This window comes from Ranitomeya variabilis, chromosome 2, assembly GCF_051348905.1.
Source record: "Ranitomeya variabilis isolate aRanVar5 chromosome 2, aRanVar5.hap1, whole genome shotgun sequence".
NCBI lineage: Eukaryota > Metazoa > Chordata > Amphibia > Anura > Dendrobatidae > Ranitomeya > Ranitomeya variabilis.
The window spans coordinates 170,976,802-170,996,985 of record NC_135233.1 but is presented as its reverse complement, the minus strand read 5'-3'; the positions used below and the strand labels follow the sequence as shown (position 1 = coordinate 170,996,985).

At 42.6% G+C, this 20,184-nt stretch overlaps 1 protein-coding gene across 1 annotated transcript in view; it reads left to right on the top strand.

Moving 5' to 3' along the window:
- Window positions 1-19,631, top strand: part of TFB2M (transcription factor B2, mitochondrial) — a 31,608-nt gene extending 11,977 nt beyond the window's left edge. The window contains exons 3-9 of the mRNA XM_077283168.1: window positions 8,090-8,178; window positions 9,907-10,060; window positions 12,008-12,156; window positions 13,441-13,530; window positions 14,164-14,226; window positions 18,661-18,812; window positions 19,335-19,631. Coding sequence (XP_077139283.1) covers window positions 8,090-8,178; window positions 9,907-10,060; window positions 12,008-12,156; window positions 13,441-13,530; window positions 14,164-14,226; window positions 18,661-18,812; window positions 19,335-19,521 — 884 coding nt within the window. The 3' untranslated portion in view covers window positions 19,522-19,631. The remainder of the gene's footprint in view (window positions 1-8,089; window positions 8,179-9,906; window positions 10,061-12,007; window positions 12,157-13,440; window positions 13,531-14,163; window positions 14,227-18,660; window positions 18,813-19,334) is intronic.
- The last annotated feature ends 553 nt before the right edge of the window (window positions 19,632-20,184 follow it).

The window sequence follows — 20,184 nt, the reverse complement described above, 5'->3', positions numbered from 1 at the left end:
CCATTAAATAAAAGATATATTTCACAATTCCCATGGGTGTATAGTTGTCTCTATCTTGTATCCACACTGTATTGCTTTGCTTTTCATCGATTTCATAAGTAAGGCTACGTTCACATTTGCGTTGTGCGGCGCAGCGTCGGCGACACAACGCATGCAAAACGCAGCTTTTTGTGACGCATGCAACCAAGTTTGGCCTGATTTTCGGCGCAAAAAAAATGCAACATGCAGCATCCCGTGAGCCCTGACGCTTGCGCCAAAAATGACGCGTGTCACAAAACGCAAGACAACGCATGTCCATGCGCCCCCATGTTAAATATAGGGGCGCATGACGCATGTGCCGCTATGCGTCGCCGAACCTGCGCCCGACGCAACGCAAGTGTGAACGTAGCCTTACAGGAGCTTCTCACTAATTAGAATATCATCAAAAAGTTCATTTATTTCAGTTCTTCAATACAAAAAGTGAAACTCATATATAGTCAATACAGAGTGTTGTATTTCACGTGTTTGTCAGTTAATGATGATGATTATGGCTTACTGCTAATGAAAACCCAAAAGATATTATCTCAGTAAATTAGAATACTTTATAACACCAGCTTAAAAAATTATTTTAAAATCCGAAATGTTGTCCTACTCAAATGTATGTATGACCTCAAGTCGCTTGGATTGTGTGGCCCCCCCACTTTTCTATTCGCCACGACAGCACCCACTGAGAGAGGGGATCCGCCCCTGGGAACAGGAAACCTACAGAGAGATAAAAGGGGCGGCCCCCCCTCGCTCCTCAGTTGGTTTCCTGTTCCTAGACGGGAACCCACAGAGAAGACTCTATGGAGTATGAAGAGGAAAAACCCGCCTGGACTGCCGCCTGTACGACTCTGCTGAGCGGCAGGGGCTCCAGAGCGGGTAGAACAGAGACGGGGGATGATCCTGTGGACCCCTCGTCTGCTGATGCTGTCAACAGTCTCCCTGCTGGGACACTGTTGTATGGGCCACCAATGATGCGGAGCGGCACCTACCTCGTCCGGCCCGGGGTCCTGGGCAGGTAAGAGGATATACTCCTAAGAAATATGGAGCTGCGGTGGTGCTGGCGTCTCCCCGGTGGTTGGTTCCCCTCCTGGTGCTCCGGAGCGGAGATACTGAATGTCTGACGTGGCTGCAGGTGCGGCGTCTTCCAGCATGTAGCAGGGACGCCGGCGCATGCGCAGTAGCATCGGCGTCCCGGAAATGCTTAGTGGAACTTCCGAGGTCGCGAGGTCAGCCTGGGCTCGGCTATAGGCGCCATTGCGGTTGCCGGTAATTACTACAAGCATCTGCGGCTGGAGAAGGAGACTGTGGGCCACACACCTGGACTAATCGCTAATCTCCTCTATGGTCAGGTACAAAAAAAAAAAAAAAAAAAAAGGGGGAGTGCTTTCTCAGCTGTGAAGCACAGGCGGTGCTATATAAGGCAGTTTAGAGCTCTCCTGGTTGCGCAACATGTCGTCCCAGGAGGATATCGAGCGCCCACTGGAGGATTTAATCCTGCCTAGTGGTGATGCCAAAGAGAAAGGCAGTGGACACTCAAAGAGAAGTGACTCCGCTGAGAAATCTGTGAAAAAGTCAGGCCGCTCTGCACCGAAAGCTGATCGTACAACCCGGCAGACGGTATTTAACCTTACTCCTGGGTAAATGTGTAGCTGGCTTTATGGGGGCTAATGGTAGTTCTCCTACTTCTATCTTATAGGGTAAGCGGACGGAGAAATCTAGGCACAAGCAGTGTGCGATGTGTATTGAGCCCCTGCCGGACTCCTATATTAAAAAATTATGTCAGAGTTGCATAGATTACACCTTGCAGCAGGAGAGTTCGGTCAGGATGAAGGAGATTCGTCTCATGATCAGGGAAGAGCTTCAGTCCTTGCGAGGTAGTCCGGCGGTGAATGTTGAGAAAAGAACCAGGAAGGCGCCTTCACCTGCAGCAGACACGTCAGCAGAAAGTGGGGAGGTCAGCTCAGACGTTTCTCAGAAATCAGGCTCCTCGGATGAGGAGGATTACGTCTGTTTCCCCACAGACAGTGTAAATAATCTGATTAAGTCAGTGAGAGGTACTATGGGGGTAGCAGAGTCTAAGGAACCTCAGACACCTCAGGACGCTATGTTTGCTGGTCTTTCACAGAAAAAAGGCCATGTGTTTCCAGTGAATCAGGCCATCAAGGACCTGGTTAAACGGGAATGGAGTAAAGGACAAAAGGGGTTTGTGCCAGTCTCGTGTAAAAGGCGGTACCCCTTTGATGATGAGGACTTGACCACTTGGTCCAAAGTACCTAAAGTGGATGCGGCGGTGGCATCCACCTCCCGCCGTTCTTCCCTGCCAGTTGAAGATGCAGGTTCCTTATCAGATCCTATGGACAGGAAATCTGACACAATACTTAAAAAGTCATGGGAAGCCTGCGTAACGGCCTTTAAACCTGCAATTGCAGCCACTTCTACTAGCAGGTCTATGCTAGTTTGGCTTGACCAGCTGGACCAAAACATTAAAACCGGAGTATCCAGGGAAAAATTGCGCTCCGCTATTCCTTTAATTAAGGGGGCTGCGGCATTTATTTCTGATGCCTCTATTGACTCACTCCGTCTAGCGGCCAGAACGGCCAGTCTTACTAACACGGCTCGTAGAGCCTTATGGCTAAAAAACTGGAAAGGAGATGCCCAGTCCAGGTCTAAATTGTGTGCCATACCCTGTCAGGGTGAGTACCTCTTCGGAACAGTATTAGACGAAATACTCACTAAGGCGGGTGAAAGGAAGAAGGGGTTCCCTAATCCCTTTATTCCTTCTTACAGAAGGGCGTTCAGGAAGCCACCATTCGGCAAGAAGGGAGGCTTTAAAGACCGATGGAATAATAATAAAGAATTCAAACAAAAAGGAAATCTATTCAATAAACGTCCCTTTAAGCCAGCGGATAAATTCCGTTGACCCGGTTCTGCCAGTGGGAGCTAGACTTCTACACTTTGCAGAGCAATGGAAGGAAATAACGGTCAATCCGTGGGCCATCAATTTAGTTTCTTCAGGCCTCGCTTTAGATTTCATCCAAACACCTCCGGATTCCTTCCTTCTTACATCCTTAAAATCTAGGCCTCAGCAGGAGGCCCTTGAAACGGAAATTAAATCCCTCATATCCAAACACGTATTAATAAAAGTACCACCATCCCAGATAGGGAAGGGCTTCTACTCCCCCTTATTTCTAATTTCTAAGCCGGACGGCTCTTTCAGAACCATAATCAATTTGAGAAAATTAAATTCCTTTATAAAACCCAGAACATTTAAAATGGAATCTATTCGTTCAGCTATTAAAAATTTGTTTCCAAATTGTTACATGGTAGTATTGGATCTTAAGGATGCTTACTACCATCTCCCCATACACCAGTTACACCAAAAATTTCTCCGGGTAGCAGTGGTTATAGAGGGGCAGGTCTGTCACCTACAATACCGGGCTATGCCATTTGGTTTATCCATGGCTCCAAGGGTTTTTACCAAATTACTATCAGAGGTAATGTCCTTCCTACGAGTAAGGGACACACTAGTAATTCCGTATCTAGATGACCTGTTGATTGTAGGTAGAGATTCCCTACAGTGTGAGAGGAGGTTGGGGGAAGTAGTATTTTCTTTGAAAAAACTGGGTTGGATTATAAACTGGGAAAAATCCAGGCTCCAGCCTGTGACATGTCAGAAATTTCTGGGGCTCCTATTGGACTCAGTTGACCAGATATGTAGGCTTCCTGATGAGAAAAAGACCACCATAATACATAAAGTGAGTATAGCCATCAGTAAGCGTAGTATGTCATTGAGGAATGCCATGTCTTTATTAGGTTCCCTGACTTCCTGTCTTCCCGCTGTCCAATGGGCGCAATTCCACACTAGACAGCTACAGAAATTTGTATTACAAGAGGACATTAGGAGGGAAGGAAAGCTGGATGACACAGTCGTTCTAACGTCAGATGTAATACACTCCCTTGCATGGTGGTTAGATTGGGACAATCTATCTAAGGGAGTTTTATGGGTTATCACTTCATCCACTAACGTTACCACGGACGCTAGTCCCGATGGCTGGGGAGCACACTTTCAGGATCAGGTAGCCCAGGGTCTCTGGTCTTATGCAGAGCTTGAGAATTCCTCTAATGTAAAAGAGTTGAAGGCTATATTTTATTCCCTGCTCCACTTTCTCCCTCAGCTGAGAGGCTCTCACACAAGGGTCTTCTCCGACAACACAACCGCAGTGGCCTATCTGAACCGTCAAGGAGGTACTCGGTCAGAAAATCTTATGGGAGTTGCTTCAGACATCATGGAGCTAGCCGAAGGTCACCTACTATCCTTGTCGGCAGTTCATATCAGAGGCATAGACAATGTTCGTGCAGACTTCCTCAGCCGCCACACTCTGCATCAGGGGGAATGGATGCTCAACAGGAAAGTGTTCAAGTTAATAACAGCCAAATGGGGTGTACCCCAGATAGACTTGTTCTCCACACGAGCAAACCGTCAGGTGAGGATGTTCGCTTCTCTATGCAGAGAGGACAATCCGGACATATTCGATGCCCTCCATATAACATGGGCATTCGACCTAGCCTATGCATTCCCTCCATGGAATCTACTGCCAGTGGTCATAAGAAAGATAAGGGAAGAAGGAGCAAGAGTCCTTCTGATAGCCCCATTCTGGCCCAAGAGGCCATGGTTTTCGTGGCTCAGAGCGATGTCAATTTCAGACCCCTGGATTCTGCCTCAGACCAAAGACCTTCTATCTCAGGGGCCGTTCCTACATCCTCAAGTGAAAGGAATGAACTTGACTGTCTGGAATTTGAGAGGCAATTACTAGAGCTTAGAGGGTTCTCTAGGGGGCTAATAAATACCCTCATGAGGAGTAGAAAGCCTTCCACTACCAGAATTTATGTTAGGATTTGGAAGAAATTTCTTGAATTCCATACTGCACAACTCTCTTCGGAAGTTCCTATATTCTCAATATTAGAATTTCTACAGAAGGGTCTGGACTTGGGACTCTCGGTTAGCACATTAAAGGTCCAAATTTCGGCTCTAGGAGCTCTATTTAATTCTGATATTGCAGGCAATAGATGGATATCTAGGTTTATTTCTGCTTGCGAGAGATCAAAACCTATTAGAGTACCACAGATTCCTCAGTGGGATCTGACGTTAGTCCTGGATGCATTGACACAAAGCCCTTTTGAGCCTCTTCAGACAGCCTCTCTGAAGCATATCTCATTAAAAACGATATTGCTAGTGGCATTAGTATCTGCCAGAAGGGTGAGTGATCTCCATGCCTTATCAGTAGATCCTCCATTCCTATCAGTGACTTCTGACAGAATAGTTTTAAAAACAGATCCATGTTATCTCCCTAAGGTAGCCACTAGTTTTCATAGGTCTCAGGAGATCTTGTTACCTACCTTTTATGAGAACCACTCGACTCCAGAAGAAGCTAGGCTTCATACCCTAGACGTTAAAAGAGCTATTCTAACCTATATAGAAAGAACTAGGGATTGGAGGGAGAGTAGGTCTCTCTTTGTGTCTTTCCAGGGGAAAAACAAAGGATCCAGAGTCACAAAGTGCACACTGTCGCGCTGGATCCGGGATGCTATAATCTTGGCGTACAAATCTAAGGGAAGAGATCCTCCTCTGCATATCGGAGCACACTCCACTAGGGCCGTGTCGACTTCCTGGGCAGAAAGAGCGAACGTGCCAATACACCTTATATGTAAGGCTGCAACTTGGTCTTCGCCTAATACCTTCTATAAGCACTATAGACTAGACCTATCTGCTGCTTCTGATCTAACCTTTGGGGTTTCGGTTCTTGACTCAGTTAACCCACCCAATCTATAATCTCTGTAAATCTCTCAGTGGGTGCTGTCGTGGCGAATAGAAAATATCGGATTACGTACCGGTAATGCTCTTTTATAGAGCCCACGACAGCACCCATTCGATTCCCTCCCTTTTCTTTATTTAGTTGCACGTGGTGTCTTGTAGGGAGATGTATATAATAGAGTAAGAGGCTATGAAGTTGTAAATATGTATATATAACTGAACCTGTTGAACTAATAAGCCTGGCGGCGGTTCCTCCTTATTCTCTGTAAAACAACTGAGGAGTGAGGGGGGGCCGCCCCTTTTATCTCTCTGTAGGTTTCCTGTTCCCAGGGGCGGATCCCCTCTCTCAGTGGGTGCTGTCGTGGGCTCTATAAAAGAGCATTACCGGTACGTAATCCGATATTTTCCTCCCGACTCTGGGACCTTGATTTCCAAATTAAGTGAAAAATTTACTTTCATCTGAAAACTCCACCTTGGACCACTGAGCAACAGTCCAGTTCTTTTTCTCCTTGGCCCAGGTAAGACGCTTCTGGCGTTGTGTGTGTGTGTATATATGTATGTGTATATATATATATATATATATATATATATATATATATATATATATATATATATATATATATATATATATATATATATATATATATATATATATATATATATATATATATATATATATATATATATATATATATATAATATAATATATATTCTAGAATATCCGATGCGTTCGAATCGGGCCACCATCTAGTTGGTCATAAGTGGAGTCAGCAATGACTCCAGCAGCAGTCCACTCCTTGTGAATCTCCCCAAAAAAATTTGAATGGCCTTTTCTTAACAAACCTTTCAAGGATGCCGTTATCCCTGTTGCTTGTGCACCTTTTTCTCCCACACTTTTTCCTTCCACTCAACTTTCCATTAATATGCTTGGATACAGCGCTCTGTGAACAGTCAGCTTCTTTAGCAATCACCTTTTGTGGCTTAATGTCAGCAGTCTTCCCCAAGATTGTGGAGCCTACTGAAACAGACTAAGGGACTTTTTTAAATTCTTAGGACGCCTTAGCAGGTGTTTTTGTTAATTATTCTAATTTACAGAGATAATGACTTTTGGGTTTTCATTGGCTGTAAGCCATAATCATCAACATTAGCAGAAATAAACACTTAAAATAGATCACTCTGTTTGTAATGACTATATAATGAGTTTCACTTTTTGTATTGATGAACTGAAATAAAGGAACTTTTTGATGATACACTGTGTGCAGAATTATTGGGCAAGTTGTATTTTGATCACATGATACTTTTTATACATGTTGTCCTACTCCAAGCTGTTCAGGCTTGAGAGCCAACTACCAATTAAGTAATTCAGGTGATGTGCATCTCTGTAATGAGGAGGGGTGGTGTCTAATGACATCAAAACTCTATATAAGGTGTGCGTAATTATTAGGCAACTTCCTTTACTTTGGCAAAATGAGTCAGAAGAGAGGTTTGACGGGCTCTGAAAAGTCCAAAATTGTGGGATGTCTTGCAGAGGGATGCAGCAGTCTTGAAATTGCCAAACTTTTGAAGCGTGATCACATACTTGCACAAGGGTTTTCAAAGGTATTCTAACCATCCATTAGCCTTCTTACACAGTTAGCAAACACAAAGCATCATAAGAACACTGGAGTGATGGTTATTGGAAATGGGCCTCTATACACCTATGAAGATATTGCATTACAAACCAGACGTTTTAGGCTAGAATAGTCATTTACCACATTAACAATTCATAGAGTGTATTTCTGAATCATATAATGTTAGCTTCATTGGAAAAAACTGCTTTTCTTTCAAAAATAAGGAAATTTCTAAGTGACCCTAAACTTTTGAACGATAGTGTGAGTATATATAATTCTCAAATTATTTGTGAGCATTCTCATTGCTTTAGTCCTTGTCTGGGTCTAAATGCATCTTAATCCAATGAATATGAAGATTTTATATTGGTTTCCGATTTCTGGAGCCATTTGACAATATAAAGAAGCAGAATTCTCAGGTAACAGCAAGAATGAAAGAGCAACAACTGTTCACTTTTGACTGAGAGTTCTTTACTAGTGAATTGTAATATCCGAAACAAATGATGGCGCTGGACTGTTCTTTGGACCCAATTGGCCGTCGAGAGTGGCCTTGTGAGTGTTAACTATAAATGGGGACAAGGGAGTTGCCGGAAATATTGTGTAAGAAGTTTGCAGACAGATTATATGTAGTGTTTTTTTATTGTAGGTCCTGGATTTCTCACTCAGGCCTTGTTGGATGCTGGCCACAAAGTGTTTGCTTTGGAAAGTAGCTCTGAGTTTCTCCCATCTTTAGAGGTATTAAAAAAAAAAAAATCTTGTATAAAAGAAAATAAGGCAACCGTACATGTAGATTGGAGAACCGGTCATTCTGTGTACTGACCTTGTGGGCCTCATAAAATGACGTGGCGGACCAAATTCAGACCTTCACACCTGCTTATTTTGCATCTATCTCTGTATGAAGCCAGAGCTGTCATTCAAAGAAGGTGTGGGGGGAGATAAAGGTAAAATAAGCAGGTGGGAAGGTATAAATAAATGATTGGCCTCGCCATGATGCACCGAACGCCTGTACTAGGTTTGAAAAATATTTAGAATTGAGAGTCCTCAGTGGTTGATACTAGGGTTGAGCGACCTTAGCTTTTTTAGGATCGAGGTGGGTTTTGTGAAACCCGACCTTCTCGGATGTCGGATTGTGTGGAATCGGCCGATTCTACTGTAAAGTCGGGTTCCGGACTCTCTCTCTCTCTCTCTCTCTCTCTCTCTCTCTCTCTCCCTCTCTCCCTCTCTCCCTCTCTCCCTCTCTCCCTCTCTCCCTCTCTCCCTCTCTCCCTCTCTCCCTCCCTCTCTCTCTCTCTCCCTCTCTCTCTCCCTCCCTCTCCCTCCCTCCCTCTCCCCCCCTCTCTCCCCCTCTCCCCCTCTCTCCCCCTCTCTCCCCCTCCCTCCCTCCCTCTCCCCCCTCTCTCCCCCTCTCTCCCCCCCCTCCCCCTCCCCCTCCCCCTCCCCCTCCCCCTCCCCCTCCCCCTCCCCTCTCTCTCTCTCTCTCTCTCTCTCTCTCTCTCTCTCTCTCTCTCTCTCTCTCTCTCTCTCTCTCTCTCTCTCTCTCTCTCTCTCTCTCTCTCTCGAACCTATGTCATCACGCTGCCCACAATTAATTGGCTCAAAAAAATGGCGGGGAAGGCGTCATTCGAAACGCGACTTTGGCGCCAAGTTCGCGTTCCACGTGGCCGACCCACACTGGGATCGGATCGGGTTTCATGAGACGCCGACTTGGCCAAAAGTCGGCGACTTATGAAAATGAACGACCCGTTTCGCTCAACCCTAGTTGATACCTTTTAATGGCTAACTGAAAAGATAGTAACAAATTGCAAGCTTTCGAGACTAGGTTTGTACAGTCATTCTGTGCTGACAAAGTTCCTATATTAGTGTTCTAATGATGTGTGTCCTCCACACTGAAAGCAGGACTACAGGATGAAAATGAACTATTCCTCCCAGCAGCCTTTGGTTTTGTCATAGGAGCAGCTTCAGTCACCACTCAGTACATAGTGAGTGGCAGCTGTAACCACGCCCAGCACTGACTGACAGCCAGCTCAGCAGTGCATCCATACTGAGGCTGCTGTCAGTCAGTGCTAGGGTGTGGTTACAGCCTATGCTCACTATGTACTTAGCGGTGACTGAAAGCCAGAGCTTGTTGGGAGGTGTAAAATGAATTTCCTCTCGACAGCCGTTCTTTCAGTGCAACGGACAATTAGCAGATTAACTCTATGACAAGATTAGCATTTTTTGACATGACAGGGTTCCTTTCAATCTACAAAATATTACAAGTATATTTGTGAGTTATTTTTATTACGTGACTTATCACATTCTTCATAATATATATAGCATGCAACAAAAAAGGAAAAATATGCTGCACATATAAAGTGGAATTCATTGGAAAAATGAATCATCTGCACTATTTCTGAACTTATTTGATGATATATTTATATGATAGTTAATAAATTTGTCTCTCTTTTTTCTTGTATGGTTTAGAGAATACAGAGGAATGCAAATGGACAACTAAAAGTGGTTCACTGTGACTTCTTCAGGATCGACCCCTGGTCTGAAGGACTTGTTCAGCCTCCTTCTATGTATTCCAGTACTCTCATGAAAAACTTGAACTTCACTGAGGTGCCATGGGCTTCAGGTCAGTCTGCCATTGTTAGTTTATTATCATTTATACAACCCCTGGCAAAAATTGTGGAATCACCAGCCTTGGAGGATGTTCATTCAGTTGTTTAATTTTGTAGAAAAAAAGCAGATCACAGACATGGCACAAAACTAAAGTCATTTCAAATGGCAACTTTCTGGTTTTAAGAAACACTAAAAGAAATCAAGAACAAAAATGTAGTAGTCAGTAATGGTTACTTTTTTAGAACAAGCATAGGGGAAAAATTATGGAATCACTCAATTCTGAGGAAAAATTATGGAATCATGAAAAACAAACAAAAAAAACCACTCCAAAACATCACTAGTATGTTGTTGCACCACCTCTGACTTTTATAACAGCTTGCAGTCTCTGAGGCATGGACTTCATGAGTGTCAAACAGTACTCTTCATCAATCTGGCTCCAACTTTCTCTTATTGTGTTGCCAGATCAGCTTTGCAGGTTGGAGCCTTGTCATGGACCATTTTCTTCAGCTTCCACCAAAGATTTTCTATTGGATTGAGATCCGGACTATTTGCAGGCCATGACATTGACCTTATGTATCTATTTTCAAGGAATGTTTGCACAGTTTTTGCTCTATGGCAGGATGCATTATTAGCTTGAAAAATGATTTCATCATCCCCAAACATCCTTTCAATTGATGGGATAAGTGTCCAAAATATCAACATAAACTTGTGCATTTTTTGAAGATGTAATGACTGCCATCTCCCCAGTGTCTTTACCTGACATGCAGCCCCATGTCATCAATGACTGTGGAAATTTGCATGTTCTCTTCAGGCAGTCATCTTTATAAATCTCATTGGAACGGCACCAAACAAAAGTTCCAGCATTATCACCCTGCCCAATGCAGATTCGTGATTCATCACTGAATATGACTTTCATCCACAGTCCACGATTGCTTTTCCTTAGCCCATTGTAACCTTGTTTTTGTCTGTTTTGGTGTTAATGATGGCTTTCGTTTAGCTTTTCTGTATGTAAATCCCATTTCCTGTAGGCGGTTTCTTACAGCTCGGTCACAGACGTTGACTCCAGTTTCCATTTCCTGTTTTGGAGACATATTGTTTTAAGTTCCGATCTTGACGCTTTGATGTCTTTCTTGGTCTACCAGTATGTTTGTCTTTAACAACCTTCCCATGTTGTTTGTATTTGGTCCAGATCTTAGACACAGCTGACTGTGAACAACCAACATCTTTTGCAACATTGCGTGATGATTTACCCTCTTTTAAGAGTTTGATAATCCTCTCCTTTGTTTCAATTGACATCTCTCGTGTTGGTGCCATGATTCATGTCAGTCCACTTGGTGCAACAGCTCTCCAAGGTGTGATCACTCCTTTTTAGATGCAGAATAACGAGCAGATTTAATTTGATGCAGGTGTTAGTTTTGGGAATGAAAATTTAGAAGGTGATTCCATAATTTTTTTCCCCACATAAATGAGTGATTCCATAATTTTTTTCCCTCTGCTTGTTCTAAAAAAGTAACCATTACTGACTACAACATTTTTGTTTTTGATTTCTTTTAGTATTTCTTAAAGCCAGAAAGTTGCCATTTGAAATTACGTTAGTTTTGTGCCATGTCTGTGATCTGCTTTTTTTCTACAAAATTAAACAACTCAATGAACATCCGCCAAGGCCGGCGATTCCATAATATTTGCATGGGGTTGTATATCTATTTTATATGTAATCTTTTTTTCACATGTACAGTACCATGGAATTAATGGTGGTCTAAAAATAAATGCTTAAGGAGAAAATCTCCATAATATTAAAGATATTGGATTGTGCTACATGTTGTTTTCATGGAAAAAATCCAGCAAAAGTATTTTTGAAATCTCAATTATTTTACACAAAAAGAGTGCTCCAATACCAATCATCTGTCTATCGTGCAAGGCTGCTTGAGATTACATATTAATGTTTTTTTTTTCTCTCCAGATGTTCCTTTAAAAGTTTTGTTGATGCTTGGCCATAAAAAAGAACGAATCTTACTTTGGCGGCAAATTTACTCTCTCTATCAGCGACTTTCAGTTTACAGATATGGAAGAATAGAATTAAATGTATTTATGACAGAAAAGCAATATTGGGTATGTCATTACATGAATATTTGCTGTATCTTTGACTCTTCCTATGGGATACTGAAGATTTTCCAGGGGCAGTGTAGTATACATAAATGGGCTAATTGTGCTACAAACATGACCCATCATGCATACATGCTACAGGACTGCAAATGGCAACTAAAATGTAACCTGTGAAACCAAAAAATCATAATTTGACACAGAAATTTTTAGACCAAAGGGCAATAAGAGTTGTCCAGACAGCAAACCAGATGGGTGGTAAAGTTTGTGCACAAATATGTGGAGGAGGTTCGGGTGCCCAATTGCCATAAGTTGGCTATAGCCAGAAACTAATCTCCAGACATTGGATAAATGTAGAACCGCTGACGTTGCGAGAATTTTATAGACAGTCTGTTCATATTGTTAACATGGAGAAGACTATTTATGAAAAAAGAAAAGGGGGGAAAAAAACTTCTGAAACATTGTGGAAACCTTGGATGGAGAGGGGCTGAACCCAAAAGAATGCTATATTAATGTATATTACTGTTCATTTCTGTTCATGTATATAATAAGGGGGGGGCAAGGTGGTATTTTGAAATATGTAAACGTGTCTATTTAGACAAAACTGATTTTGTCTGTTAAACTAGAATTTTGTTAATAAAAAATGTATCTGATTCAAAAAAAGTTTGTGTACAAGATAATCACAAGCTAAAATCTCACCAGATGTCATCCTCTTTTTAAGTTAGTTTTAGTCAGTGATATTTTGAGGAGCTCTGAATATGCGTTAGGGCCCCTTCACACTGTGCAATCAAAGTCTGAACGAGCGTTCGATTTGTGACGTTTATCCGTCCTCGTTCCGAGGTTGCAAAGTGTGACATGGCGTTACGATTTGCGACGCAGCCCAGCATCGTACGATGTGAAAGAAAGAGCAGAACTTTCTTTCGTCGTAAATGTCCCGCTGTGGCGGTCGAAATCGTAGTATGTGACGGCGGTCATACGAGCTCGTAATGCGACTACGTGGGTTGGGCTTCCGCATACCTGTCTCCTGATTGGGCGTGACGTTTTAGCACGCCCATGCTGGTAATACGTCACGCTCGGAGTCGTAGGACTATGGCGGTGTGAAGGGTAGCGTACGATTGCGACGCGTGACGTTCACATCGCAACTACGTCAGAAAAAGCGTTAACATCGTAGAGTGTGACCGCTGGCTACGAGCTCGTACTGCGATGTCGAATATGACGCAAATGCGTCGTAATCGTAGCAGAATCGACCAGTGTGAAGGGGCCCTTACTCCAGAGTTTTCTTCTCTTTTCTAGAAACTGGTTTCTAGACCTGGGGACTTTATGAAATATCATGCATTGAGCGTGCTGTGTCAAGCTGGCTGTGATATAGAACTGCTGCACAAGGTGAGTAACCCAACTAGTCAACCGTTTTCTGACACTGGTGCACAATGCAAAGGTACAGTTGGAAAGTTCGGCCAAGTATGTTGTCACTATATAAATTATTGCCCCTTTCATGTGAACTAACTGCTATAGATAAGCTGCTGATTCTCAGGCCCACGGGTACCAGTGGGCCTGAGAATTGCAATGGATATTGCACAGCCTTTCCACACAGGAGTAGGGGGAGATTATCTCCTCCTGTCCACAGATGACAACAGCTACACAAAGTGCTCCATTGTTGTTTGTCTTACATACAAGTGTGTCACTAGTCAAGAAGGTGTAAGAAGGAGAAATTCAGGAAATTGTTTGTACCTACTGCTATGGGGATGTATAATAATTTCCTAAGGGTAGTAGACAATAATGACTGATTGCTGGTGTGCTATTGTCAATTAACAGTGACTTATGTACCTGAACCACCCACATTTATTTGTTATGCAATGTTGGTATACTTGTGCAAGATGTGTGTCCTAATATTTTATGTACTGCTGTTTGTATTGCTGCTGTAATACCGTCATTTCCCCCTGGATCAATAAAGTGTATCGTTTCGTAGTCTCTAGATAATGTTGTTGTTTTTTTTTTCCTTTTCTAATTCCTCACCAGGAACCTGCGTCCACATTTTTGACACCTTCCAGATTTGGAAGTCATCAGATGTCCAAGTCAGGGGTAAGTGTTAAAAAGCTTAGTAATGCTATACATATTAATGCCTCATGTGCAAGATTGTGTGGTTTTTTGTGTTTCCCATGCTCCATGTAAAATTAGATGGAAGAACAAAAAAAAAAAAAGTAAAAGATTGGATTCAGTCCAATGGGCGTCTCTGGTCTTGCTCTGACGCCTCCACTTTTCTTATGATCGGTGTAGTGCGCATGTGGAGGGTAATGCCAATGACCCATAGGTTACAGCTTGTGCCGGCTTACTACAGTACTTTGCCCTGCCCTTGGCAGAAGAACTCCTGCGCAGGAGCACGATGGGGGACATTGTATGAATGACGTAGGACACATCATCCACACGAAGTAGGAAATGAGGATGGCTATCGTAAGAAGAGAAGACATGACCAGAGACGCTCATCAGACCAAACCGCACCATCTAAGTATAAAAAAAAGCTATTTTTTGTGCTGTGCAGAGCAGATTGGATATGTTTATACCACATTCTAGTATACTGTAACAGAGGGCTTAGAGGTGCTGGCCCTACTTTACATGGGGAAAACCTGGTGATGAGTCCCCTTTAATGAATGTAGCAAATTTGCTATCTGACTGAGCTATGATCTTATATTTACCCCAGCAATAAGATGGAATACATTTCTGCTACACTCTTGGGCAACCTTTTTGGCATTCTATTAAATGGACAGCTTGGTCATTGAAAAAATATTTGTTAATGTTTGTTTAGTTAGTAAAATTGCACTACATTTAAATCTATAATATTCAGTCTTTCATTTATTCATGTTCAGACCCCTCATATGTAGTTTTGGATCTTTCTCTTGTTGGATCAACCCTCCTAAGCCATCATGGCCATGCAAGTAATAGGAAGTTGAGTTAAGGATATTTTGATATCTGCGATGATTTTTTTAAAAAAATATGTAAATGAGTTGTCAAGATATATGGACCTCCAGACAGATCTGCATGAGAATCTACCTCCAGAGCTCATTTTAGATGAAAGGGCTTGTTACAAGTGTGAGACATGGAATGACTAACAGTCTGCTCGCCTTATCTGCTTCTGAGGTGATGCGATAATGTTCAGCTTTGCTGTGTCAGTTATAATCACACTTTCCTCTGCCGTTAGACCAGGCGAGCAGACTGTTAGACTTTACATGTCTCACACTGGTAACCCCATGTCAGGGATGCACCAGAGAGATCACGCAGATCCCACTACTGCTACCAACTTGTCAGGGGACGCAACTTCGCTGCCTACAATCGTCAGGACAATTATTCAATTGACTGAGTGATGGACGAGGCCGCGGCTGCTTCCACTACTAGGCCAGTTATTGAGGAACTCAATGGTGAGCGTAAGGTATATGGACCATGAAGAAAAAGAAAAAAATACATAAATATGTATGTGTGTGTGTATGACACTTAATGACTCGAGTATAAGCCTAGGGTGGAAAATGCAGCAGCTGCTGGTAAATTTCAAAAATAAAAATAGATACCAATAAAAGTAAAATTTATTGAGATATCAGTAGGTTAAATATTTTTGAATATCCATATTGAATCAGGAGCCCCATATAATGCTCCATACAGTTCATGATGGGCCCCATAAGATGCTCCATACAAAATATACCCCATATAATACTCCATAAAGTTTGATGGGCTCCATATTAAAATATGCCCCATATAATGCTGCACAAAGGTTAATAATAGCCCCATAAGATGCTCCATAGAGATATTTGCCCCATATAATGCTGCACAAATGCTGATTATGGCCCCATAGGATGCTCCATAGAGCTATTTGCCCCATACGCTGTTGCTGCGATTAAAAAAAAAAAAAAAAATTACATTCTCACCTCTTTTCGCTCAGGCCCCCGGCACTTGCGATATTCACCTGTCCTCGTTCCACTGCCGGGCGCCGCTGGCTCGTCCACGTCCTCTGCACTGACGTTCAGGCATAGGGCGCGCACTAACCACATCATCGCGCCCTCTGACTTGAGTGTCACAGCAGAGGACGAGGAAGATGGAGCCCTGCGGTGGAAGGAGGACAGATGAATATCGCGCAATGCTGCTCACCCTCCCCATTATATTCACCTGCTCCCGGCGCGGTTCCTGACAGCTTCCCTGATGGTCTTCTCTGGTGCCGGCAACTTCTTCCAGTGTTGAGCGGTCACCGGTGCTGCTCATTACAGTAATGAATATGTAGCTCCACCCCTATGGGAGTGGAGTCGCATCCATATTCATTACTGTAATGAGCGGTACCATGTGACCGCTCAACGCTGGAAAAAGCTGTCAGCGCCCGGAGACCATCGGGGATGCAGGGACCACGTCAGGAGCAGGTGAGTATATCACAGCCGCCGCTCCCCCACCGACACCCCTGGGACAATGACTCGAGTATAAGCCGAGAGGTGCACTTTCAGCCTAAAAAAAATGGGCTGAAAATCTCGGCTTATACTTGAGTATATACGGTATATATATTTTACTTATACATGCCGATTGGACACCCATTACAAGTAGCATATGGCTTCAAGGGTGCTGTTATCAGAGCAAGAGGAATGTAACTATTCCATTTTATATATTTAATCCGGAAAGGTAGGCAGTGTTGTGCAATATGCAAAGATGTTACAAAATGGAGGAAAAAAACCAATATGGTATATACAATAGCAGAATATAAAAAGGATAACAAGTACTAAATCTTAAATATGAAGAGAACAATGAGAATATGCATAAACCATAACGATGTTGATTAGGAGTTTCTTTGTTATAAGAAGTACAAAATTTGTGTCACGGAAATGGCTCCGACCTTAGCGGAGTGTGGTACTCCTTTTAAGAGACAAACAGAATCTCACTAAGCCACGACTGACAAATTATCAAAACCCAAACTCTGCTTTTGATTGGATCAAGGTTGTGCCCACTTACCTCCACTTGGTGAGCTCATGGGATGTGCTAGGTCTTTTATAAGCTTATGAGATCCCAAACTTTCAGGGTATGTTCACCCTGGAGGTCCCAGGCTTGAGATACTGTTGTGTTTCCTATCACGATTCTACCTTTCCATAGAGAGAACCCAAGATAAAAACATAATAAGCACATACCTTGGAGTAAATAAATACCAATAGTGCATGAAAATATAGGGTGCTTGCTTAGTTAATATTTTTTTTTTTTAAATCAAAATTAAGTATAAGATATACCACCAAGTCACGCTTTGTTTTAATTAATACTACGTTGCTTAGCTTTGCATTTAGGAAGAAAGTTATTTAAAAAAAATCTTCAAAATGGAGTACGTAGTCTTTAAAATGAGTTTGTTGGGCTGACTGTGGCCTTGCCTACTTTAGAAAATTGATTCAATGCCCCCAACACTTTAAAAAATGGGCTTATCTATGAGTAACCTTTTACAATTGAAAAAAGAGGTCTTTGTGTACCGTTATTAGCTTATTTGGATGTTAGGAAATTTGTTGCCAGGTTTTTGTCCCCTAATCTGAGATAATGATATAGGAGAGATCCCGATGCAGTGATGTCACTTACTGGGCTACTTACTTAAGGTACCGTTACACTAAACGACTTATCAACGATCACGACCAGTGATACGACCTGGCCGTGATCGTTGGTAAGTCGTTGTGTGGTCGCTGGGGAGCTGTCACACAGACAGCTCTCTCCAGCGACCAACGATCAGGGGAACGACTTCGGCATCGTTGAAACTGTCTTCAACGATGCCGAAGTCCCCCTGCAGCACCCGGGTAACCAGGGAAAACATCGGGTTACTAAGTGCAGGGCCGCGCTTAGTAACCCGATATTTACCCTGGTTACCATTGTAAAAGTAAAAAAAAAAAAAACACTACATTCTCACATTCCGATGTCTGTCACGTCCCCCGCCGTCAGCTTCCCGCACTGACTGTGTCAGCGCCGGCCGTAAAGCAGAGCACAGCGGTGACGTCACCGCTGTGCTCTGCTTTACGGCCGGCGCTGACAGTCAGTGCAGGGAAGCTGACGGCGGGGGACGTGACAGACATCGGAATGTGAGTATGTAGCTGTTTTACTCCTCTCCCACCACTGATTGGCAGCTCATGTACTGTGCATACAGAAAGCTGCCAATCAATGGTGTGAGCGGGGATATACAGAGCTCAGCGTTCAGAGAACTGCTAGATCTGTAGTAGAGGAAACCAGTGATTTTATCAAAATGACAACAAGCAGCCCATTAAGTGACTCATCATTAGAATCTGGGTATACATTATGCTTCTCTCAGGTGAGGTAGAAAAAACCTGGTGGCCAATTCCTTGTAATTGGGGTGAGGCAACGCTCATTAATGTATTTTTTTTTTGTGTGTACTTTATAAATTATAAAAGTATAAATAGGCATATTGAAAATGAATAATCTCTTCATCCTAATTCTACATGTGCGCTTGAGTTTAGAGGTAGTCGGTGAAGAATCACATTACATTTTTTTTCTTCTTTGTGTTTATAGGATGTCAAAGGTGAAAATTTATGTTTAGTTAAAATAACACCGAAGAGAAACCTGTTTTCTGAGAATTTTACACCTACAGATGGTGGTATATTTGTTTTCATGATAAAGCAGTTTCTGACAAGACGCAAGTCAAAGCTGATAGAAAAACTTGAGTAAGTGTTTATACAAAGAGTCAGCTTTTATTTTATGTTTATATTTAAAGAGGTTGTCCAGTCCAAATCGATAAGTCTGAAGTCACTCTGTGTGACTGCAGACTTATGAATCCCCCCAGTGCACGCGCTGCAAGCCTTGCCGGTTACTGAGCCAGGAGCAGAGGGTATGTATTTGTTATACATACTCCCGGCCAGAGCCCGACTAGTGGGCGCGTCCTCGCTTCCATACACTTGTATGGAGCACTGCTGCATTCCGACTTGCAATGCCGCTAACTAGTGGGTGAATAGAGGGCGCGGCTTCTCCTACTGGATGGGGTCTGCCTGGAAGTATGTATAACGCATACATACACTCTGGCTACTTTGGACTGACAATTGAATACCTTTTTTTCATGGAACCAGACTGAAGCCTCAACCTTCACTTGTTAATCAAAGGACTTTAAAATATCAAAACTCTAGAATTTGACCGTCTTTTTGGTGTTGTCAGTTTTGTAACTTTTTTTTTGTTTGTTTGCTTTCTTCCAGTAACCTATCCCCAGGTAACGGTAAAGATTTATTACAAAGTTTAGCATTGCCTTTGGACATTGCTACCGGCTGCATCTACCCAGAAGAATACAAACTACTTTTTGAGATCATGTCCCGCTCAGAAGAGTTCAATCGGAGTTTTGTCTTAGATGAAATATGTGAAGATATAGAAGCTACAAGCTACTGAATTGTCACACATCAAGACTTTCTCAATGTCTTTTATATGAATTCAGAAGCATTAATGGATTATAGATTGACATGCTGTAGGGACATTAAAATCTGTTTATTTTGAACATGCAGCATTTATTTGCAGTGCTTATTTCTAGATAATTGGGGAAAAAGAGTTGACCATTGTATTACATTTTTTTTTTTTAACGTTTAAGGCATTGTGTGTGAACAGCTCGGATAGTAACTATTGATTTACTTGGGTGCAAGCCCTTTTTTGGACCGTTAAGGAAGGAGTGTCTCCTGGAACCATCTGTATTATGGAGCAGACGCAGCAAATCATTATATTCCCTACAACAGTCTTGGGTTTCATTTTCAAGCCAATGACTTCAGGTTTTTCTCTCTTCTACAAGTCTTCTCTAAGAGAAGGTCTGTTAAAGGGAATCTGTCACCAGGTTTATGCTACCTAAACAGAGAGCAAATATGAAATAAAAAAGTCCCAATAAATGTTCATACAAATGTGGGAGAGATGAAATTGCTTGTGCCTTCTATAACACATTACCGTATAAGCCGAGGCACCTAACTTTGCCACGAAATACTGGGTAAGCTTATTGACTCGAGTTTAAGCCGGATATGCATTGTCCTCATCCCCATCCTGGTATGCTCCTCGGTCCCGATCGTTGTA